The sequence below is a fragment of the Cynara cardunculus genome (assembly GCF_001531365.2).
Source record: "Cynara cardunculus var. scolymus isolate 2C chromosome LG 1, CcrdV1, whole genome shotgun sequence".
NCBI classification, from domain to species: Eukaryota; Viridiplantae; Streptophyta; class Magnoliopsida; order Asterales; family Asteraceae; genus Cynara; species Cynara cardunculus.
Window position 1 is genome coordinate 43,579,995 of NC_037528.1, and position 9,050 is coordinate 43,589,044.

Here is a 9,050-nt window from a genome sequence, read left to right on the forward strand (position 1 = left end):
CAATACCTCTAAAATAACATCAATTATGTCATTAAAGAAAGTATTTCTTTCACTTCATATCAAGTTTTAGAGAATTATAGAGATTTCTCTATTTCAAAGAATTATATTAAAAGGATAAATTAATTTAAAAATATTTTAATAATATAATAGATGTTGAAATCTTTAAAACATATAATATATCGTAGTTAAATATTTTAAAATTTTTCACTACCAAACAGTGCATCATTTCCGGCGGATATAGCCGTCAGAAATCTTGGCGGCGGTGATTAATTTCCCGGCGGAATTACCGGTTTGATTTTACCATTTTCCGGCAGATCACGGCCGCCGAAAATTTTCCAACGGTTTATTTAAAAATTTGTGATTAAATTAAGAAAATATTTAAGTTTTTTTTTTTAAATTAGATTAATTTACAGGCGGATATATCTACTGGAAAAAAGAAATTAATTTTTTTTTTAAATATTTTAAAATTTAAATATTACCGGAGGATACATCCGCCAGAAATATATTAAATTATTAATTTTAGAGTTTTTTTATAATTAATATTTAAAACCTATAAATCTGTAAAATATTAAATAAATTCTAAAAAGATGTTTTTCTTTTAAAATTTATTTTATTTTTGACAAAAAAGGGAAAATACATAGAAATAACAAATTCTGATTTAGTTTCTATTTAAAAATATTCATTTTAATTCCTCGTTAATTAGCAACGAATTAGGTTTGTTGTCTATCTGTCGTTAATTAATGAGGGATTAGTTTAATTGCTAAAATTCGTTGTTAATACTCAATTTTCTAATAGTAATTGACATGCATGACATGATACAGGAGAAACTTGAATTTAGTTTTGAAAGTAAATTTTCTAAAATAAAGTTATTTTTACTTTTAAGTTACTAATCATTAAATAAATATATATTTTTTTAAATTATGAACCAAAATAAAACATATTCAATTTTCAGGGCATTTTGTCTAAGAAAATAATCATATCAAATATGTTTTGAATTTATTATCAAACAAAAATCTAAACTGTAATATCTTGAATCAATAACGTGAAATCAACATAAAAGCTATGATTATAAATTATTAACGATATGTTATCTACCAATTTTGGATGAAAGTCATGATTTCCACACATACGATCTTGATGTCCTCGTTAAACATACACATATACGCAACCAAATTCACATTTCCCAACAAAACGCGTGATTCCAACTATCAACACGATCATGGTTTTGCACATTTAAAACACCCTACACCCAACGTAACTGTCTTGTCCAGTAACTTCCGTTCATTGTTTCTATTAATTCAAAAGTTTTAACGTTTAGTTTCCGTTACAATACAAAACCTACACGAAAAAACTAAAAAACAATAATACCTTACTAAATCTTAACCTCTTATTGCAACTTTTGAACCTTAATTATTACAAACATGAAGATACATAAAAGCAAATCTTACAAGAATACCAAATGAAATTGTTCAAGAAATCAAGGGGATTCCTTGTGCAAGTAGACTTTGAGCCAAGATTTGGTTGGCAGCTTCAGATGGATGGTATCCATCCCAAAACACATACCCTGTTGCATTTGAACATGTACCAATAGACCTCATGTTGCAAAATAATGAGGTCTCAAGTGTCCCTGTGCCGCAACAACCCCTTCTCGACTCGCAAAAACCTGTAACACGATTTGAATCCGTATATGTCTTAGCCATGACAAAGAACTAGAGAAGCCCACGATCCAAACCGTGTTCACTACAAAGAAATGGGTATTTTAAGACATACATACTTTCAACAGAGTATTTCATTAATTACGTTCTATCTAAAGGTACTGCAATAAGTTATGAGTATGAACTTAGGTGACCTTAAATGATTTTTCTATTAAAATCATGACGTTCTCATGGATATGGAGTTGTTTTTGCATTAGTAAATTAAAATACTCATTTAAGGTCATATACTTCATGACACACAATTATTAGTCATATAAACTTAAAGTTTTATTAAGTACTCTGTTAGAACGACAGTTGGAATCCTACGTACCCTTGTCAGTCGGCTTGATGATCATCTCAAGAAGAGGCTGATATATATCGAAAACCACAAGTTTGAGGTCCGGATATTTCTTCACTAGTTTATGAGATGTTGCGTTTAGCTTGTTGTTAAATAACACAGCATCGTCATTTAATTCCCGCATACACTTGTTTTTTCCAAAACCAAATATAGTGATGGCCGCCGGCAAACATCCGGCCGGTGGTAGGGATGTTACACCGATCCTTCTTACTCCTAACCTGTAAAGATTCTGCACACAATAATCATACATATTCAGGGGTTATCATTTTTATGCGACTACGACAACATCTCCAAAACCCTACACCAAATCCTATGATTTTACATTAAATGTCACCTCATATATATAGAGAGATGATGTTTACTTTGCGAACCACGTTATTTGTACAAACCGTACAAACCTCATTCAACCAATCATAATTTTTCATTTTGTTCATTTTTTTTTGTAATTATGAGAGGTTGATTAATCATTTTTATTGTGGATGGTGTTAATCATAGATATTATCATCTTCATTATTTTAATTTTAGAGAAATACATGAAACAGTTTCATTAAAATTTCATTAAGTATTATATGTAACAATTTCATAACCATATATGAAATAACTTCATCAAAAAAAATTATACGAAACAATGTCACAAGATTAAACAATTTCATGAATTTTTTTTCATAAGATTAAATAATGAAATCGACGGATGAGGGTAGTTTGCACGGTTTGTACAAATTGGATGGTTTGCATTTGAACGCTCCTCTCATATATATATATATATATATATATATATATATATTATCACACCAAATTCAGTAAACTACTTGATGTAGAACTATATTTATCATAAAATGGCCATAAAACTTGATTTTTCTACACTGTTAGTTTATTTGATTGTAATAATATTTTGGTTATTAATATTATAGTTATAATTTTATTACAGTGGCTTGTTTAAATGCAAAATATCATGAGAAAAGTAAAAAGGAAAATTTGAGTGCCGATTCATATGTGAATCATTGAAAACATTTTAAAAAATCTACTTGAAAATGCATATGTGAATCAATCTTATACATTATTAACATAGGTTTACATATACATCTTCAAATGAATTTTTTCAATGATCAAAAATCAACATTCACATAACATTCCTTTCTTATTTTCTCAATATATTTAATTTTTTTAATTGAACCTCCCTCTATACATATAATAAATTTCATTTTTATGTTTTGAATTATTTAAAAAGTTGATGATTTAAAACACAAAAGCATATTCAAAATACAACACACCATTAACATATATATTACAGTATGAGGAAATAAAAAATAAAAAAGCAGTTTTTTTAATTATTATATATTAGTAACAACTTATAGATATAAGGCACTTACTAAAATTGAGGCTTTTACGGTCCAAAAAAACTGTTAAAAAATAAATTTTTGGCAGATCTAACGACCGGTGAAAACCTCACAAAAAACAGGTTCACCGATGGATTCCATCCGCCACTAAAATTAATTAATTAATTAATTTATCTTTTTCATTATACAAATTGTCTCGTATTTCTATGGATTATTATTAAAATTAAATAAAAGAAAAAGTCTATCGTAAATTTACTAGAAAATTGATCGGAATTAAATAATTTGTTATTCTTTATTTTTAAAATTAGTGACAAATTTACAGTAAAAAAATCAATGAAAAGTTGACTTTTCACGATCCGTCACAAATCTATCATTGATTTTTTGACGGATCCATCAAAAAATCACTAAAATTTATGTAATTGAATGATAACAAATTTATTTTTAGAATATTTTATTGGGTTTTGAAATTGTGTAATGCATTGAAGATAAATCACCACTTACACCTTTACAATCTTGGTATAAGAAATAATGCAGACGATTGAAAACAGAGATATGAAGTCGATACCTGCACAAAGCTGTAATATGACTTCATAAGAAGGTTTGAGAACTGTGCAGGTGTATAGAGTCGGTTCAGAAAGGGGTTGACGTAGTAATTTTGAAGGAAATCACTACTTCCGGCGCTTAAAATGTGAATTCCACCAGAAAAAATAGTGTTAGCTTTATCGCTTCCGACCATAGTCACCACTCGACTCTGCCAGTCCTTGTAATACGATAGTTGTCGTGGTAACGATATTGCTTGCTGCAAGAACACAACAACAAGTGGTCACTTGTCACCGACTTCCATTTCTATTCTTCCCTAATTTGGCAATCTACCCTTATATTATCCATCATAAATAATCATGCATTTAAATTTTGAACTCTTAAAAACTCGTCATTATTTAAGAATGCAAATATTTAAATAAAATATATAATTGTTTGATTCAATAAACTTAATATTTACTTACTTCGTCCGTCCCAAAATATATATATATCCACAATAAAAATGAAACAGAGTTTTAGCATGTGTAATTATTTCATTTTTCATTAACAAAGTGACGATTTTACTCTTAATAACAGAGATATATTTTTTCTTCCATCTTATAATTAATAGTAGAATTGGAAACTATATATTAATTTTTAAAATTAAATACTTATTACATGAGATAAATTATAATAGAAATGTGGATACTTGTGTTAAGATCGAAGGAATATAAAACAGCGTATTAAAACATTTAAACATGTAAAAGCCTCTTCCTTATATCCTCTCTTGTTCTTAAATTTAAGTTCATGTTCTTCCTTGTGTCATCTCTTGTTTCTTAGTTTTAGTCATCTTTTTAATCATATTTTACCAGATTAATCTTCCGGTCATGGAAATCACCCTTTACTAAATTCGTACAATAAGAAGACTGAAAGATAGGAGGAGATGTACGTATAATTGTGCTGTCATGTCAAAATAACCAGAACCAGCAGAAGCAAAGTTGGCGCCGGTCAAGAGAGTCGTTACGTCGGCTCGGCTCAGGTAAGGAGGTGGGTATGTGCTGAATCCTAGGTATTCAGCTGTACAACACAAACACAACAGATTTAATAACGCATTTTTCTGAAAATGGTGAACATATATATATATATATATATATATATATATATATATATATAATTACCGGTGTAATCGGCGGCTAGTTTTCCATTGCAGAATCTGCCGGTAGGCTTATGAGTTACGAAGTCTCTTCCATAAGGAAGGAAGTCGGCTCTGAGCAAAGTGGTGAGGTAATTGTTGTTTCCGGCGTCCATTACGGAGTCGCCGAAGAAACATAACGCCGGAACTAGAGGATCATCGGCGGTCACCACAACACATAATACTAATAATAACACTGAGGTTAAGATACCACTAAAATACTCCATTTTCTCTTTCTCCATCAACTTCAACCGGAGACAATTTATAGAATAAATATCTTTCATGTTATCAATCACATCAAAATAAACCATCCCAAAACAATAAATAATAAAATAAATTAACACTGCAACAAAATCGGGTTTATAGGACACTCCTAATTTCTAAGCGTCTTAATAAACCTCTTTATAAGACTTGGTTTATAAGACAAAAAAAATAAAACGTCTTATCTAAAGGCGTTGTAATAAGTTTATATGACGTTTTTTGACATCATAATAAGTTTTTTAGAACACTTTTAATATAAACCGTCTCATTAGCAACTTTATAGAATACTATTGAAAACTGTCCTATAAAAATAAATGTCCTATAAAAAATTGAGTTTATAGGATACTTTCTCAAAAGTGTCCTATAAAGTTGCTAATGCGACACTTTGTATTAAAAATGTTCTAAAAAACTTGCTAAGACGCCCAAAAGCGTCATATAAACTTATTACAACATTTTTAGATAAGACACTTTATATTTTGGTCATATAAATTAAGTTCTATAAAGCGGTCTATGTGGACACCTAGAGATTGAGGGTGTTCTATAAACTCAATTTTGTTGTAGTGTAATACAACTTAATTATAGAGAGTTTTTTTTTTAACAAGTTATTTTTGAAGTGTTTTTACGGATTTAGAAAAGTTCAAATAAAAAGATTAAATATCATGAGAAAGTAAAAATAATATGTTATGGTAACGTTCATATATGCATTGAATTTGAAAATATTTATGTGATTTCATATGATTAATTTGCACTGATAGTTTACATATGAATTTTCAAATATTTTTTTCGGATTTTTCAATTATTCACATATAAACTTTCACTTGATTTTTCATTTTTTTAACCTGGATATCCAATCCGATATGCGAACCGACTAATCACAGGACAGTCACCTACTTTGTGGGTAGCGCAGAGTCATCACATTTGAACATAACTTTTCATTATTATTTTCTTATGATATTTAACTTTCTTATTTGAATATACTCCTAGTAAAAGATTTTAAATTAAAAAAATATTCGCTATCAACGTTATTCTTACATTTTCTTTTTACGTTTTTAATATACGATTTGACACAAGAAAAGTTTTAATTCTTAAGCATTTACTATAAAAGTGTCACTTGTCATTTTTTCAAATTGTTTATAGAATTGATGTTTTAGTAAAAACTTTAAGAGGATGCAACATTACTCAAAAGCAAAATACATTATTTTTCGGTTTTTGGTGATTTTTTTTAATTAGATTTGAAGTTATAAGATTCTCGTATTGATCATTGATAACTCTTATTTTTAAGAGTTATTTCCTATTTATTTATTTATTTTTTGTTATTATTAAATACCCAATTTTTTTGTTTTTCTTCTTTTATTCCAAAAAGTTTTAAAAAGATGATGAAACACAAAGGAATAAGTATTATTCCAAAAACTTGTATTTTCTGACAGCACTGCCCACTGTGGCACTACTGTAGGATGTCTACGAGCCTTGTTGCTGCTTCTTGGGAAACTTGCAACTTGAAGATTCATCCAGATATTTTCTCCAGCTGTATATGAGCTGTTTTCCTTCTTCTATTTTATTTTTGTTTGTATTTTTTAGCCTTATACTAATTCACCTTGAGGTAATGATTGGATGTCCTTTATACACTCTCTTCCCCATATATAAGGAGGCATTGGAAGTTGTAAAACCCAAAAATTTCGAGGAATAAATAATTTTATCTTCATTAATATTCCTTTCATTTTTTTTTGAATTATAAAACACACACACACGTACTTATATATATATATATATATATATATATAAATTAAATGAATAAAGAAATTAAAAGAAGTTTAAAAATCGGATCAAAAGTGAAAGAAAAACTCAAGCCAAGGGTTGTAGGTCATTTCTCATAGTGAAGGGGTAGTGTCTGGTGAAAAGTGGTCCAACTTTGAGGGACCTGTTTCGTAAATAGGACAAAGTCTGAAAAGTTAAAAACGATTTTTCAATGCGATGTTTAGAAGGCTCCTATTGGCTCGGTTAGTCAACGAATAAGCCAAATAAAACCAGATTTAAGTAGGTCTCGTTGTCTTCTTCATTTAGCTCGAAACCACTCGGATTTTCGTGGAGTTTTGAAGGAGAAAACCGGAGTTGAAGTTCAAGCCAAAAATCCTCGTTTTTAGTCGATTAGAGGTAAAATATTCAACTAAAATTCATGTTCTTGATATGGTTAGCTTCGTTTTTTAGTCCTCTATAGAACCCTAGTAGCCTTACATTCCAGATTTGGTGTTTTATGGTTTGATTTTGAAGTTTAAAGTTTCGTTCGGTTTAGTTTAAAACTAAAACTTTAAATGAGTAAATGGAACTCATTTTTTAATGAAAATTTGTGTTCTTTATGTCAAAGTGTTGGTAAAATTATTACCAAGAGTTTTGTGCAAAAAGAACGAGGAAAAAATGTCAAGAAACGAGCTATTTTCGAAGTTGAAAAGCTTCAATTTGCAGCCATGGCTGCTGTCATTTTTGCTGCTGTTTGGGCCTGGGTGACAGGCTGGTCCAGACCCAATAACGCGTGCGACTACCTTAGAAAAAATAGAATAAGACCGCACGCTGAGGGCGGGGCTCGAACCCGCGACCTCAGCCACGCAGCATCGAAGCATTAACTAGCAAGCTATCTATACATTATGTTCTTATTATTCACCGTTGTTGTTAATATACATTATATATTTAAGTTTAAAAAATTAGCATTTAGTCTCTTGAATTTCCAGAAATAATTTTATGCATAATAATTTTATGAGACTTTCATTAAGTTTGTTTAAAATGCAAACTTTGACCCCATTTCGATTATTTATCCCGTTTAATTACCAAAATGACCTTATGTCTTGGGAATTGGTCTATTAACTTTATTTTTATATTATTATTTTTATAAAATTATCAAAATGCCTCTAAAATTAAAGAATGTGTATTTTGAGCAATACGTGACCATTTTGCTTTATAAAAATACCATCAAGGTTGAAATTTACTACTTGTAACTATGTAATTATTTGRGGATAATTAGAATGAATCATTTAAATAATTCGATGATTTTTTTTATGAGATTAAAGCGTAGCTCTTGAGTTTATATWWWWWTATATATATATATATATATATATAYATATMKWYWWRWMMATWWYKTYWWRAMARWTRWTTTWWWRRAGWTRWWWWWWKRRWRWTWKAMWATACGAATTGTTATTCGAGTTGTAAATTTATTAGGACGCTTTTAACTCGAAATGTGTAATTATTAACATGTCTATCATATAATAGAAACTTAATAATCACGTTTATGATGTTGTTTTAAGATATATAGCTAGACGATACACCTTATGTCGGAACTCATGGTTCCTATAATTTTAATTGATGTGAGGAGTGTTCTTAAGCATAGTTGACCCTAGTCGACGTAGTTGACCGTAAGTTGACTCTTATGTTAGCCTTTGGAAGAAATTAATCATTTATATGCTATTCGCTATTATAAATTGTAGGTTACCAGTCAGCGACATTAGTTAAGCAACATTCGTTATCATGTGAGATTTCACTGGGATGCATACCTAAGTACAAATTATTTTTGCATGATATGAATTATTGATGATGTGTACGTATGCATGATATTTCAATTACATACATGTTATGATATATTTTACATGTATGTTATTTTTGTGAATGGTTGCATGCTATGTGTTTAATCAGTTTTCGAATAA

At 29.1% G+C, this 9,050-nt stretch overlaps 1 protein-coding gene across 1 annotated transcript; it reads right to left on the reverse strand.

Moving 5' to 3' along the window:
• Window positions 1-1,469: 1,469 nt before the first annotated feature.
• LOC112506180 (GDSL esterase/lipase At5g03820-like) lies at window positions 1,470-5,384 on the reverse strand. The gene is made up of 5 exons (XM_025110203.1): window positions 5,087-5,384; window positions 4,858-4,985; window positions 3,955-4,188; window positions 2,026-2,281; window positions 1,470-1,663 (listed from the first exon to the last, which is right to left on the reverse strand). The coding sequence occupies exons 1-5, from the start codon at window positions 5,382-5,384 to the stop codon at window positions 1,470-1,472; spliced, it is 1,110 nt and encodes a 369-aa protein (XP_024965971.1).
• Window positions 5,385-9,050: the final 3,666 nt, after the last annotated feature.

Coding starts and splice junctions, on each gene's coding strand:
- LOC112506180 (XM_025110203.1), bottom strand. CDS start 5,384: ATGAAAGATATTTATTCTATAAATTGTCTCCGGTTGAAGTTGATGGAG. Junction 4,986..5,086: donor ACTAGCCGCCGATTACACCG/GTAATTATATAT, acceptor TGTGTTGTACAG/CTGAATACCTAGGATTCAGC. Junction 4,189..4,857: donor ACATGACAGCACAATTATAC/GTACATCTCCTC, acceptor GTGTTCTTGCAG/CAAGCAATATCGTTACCACG.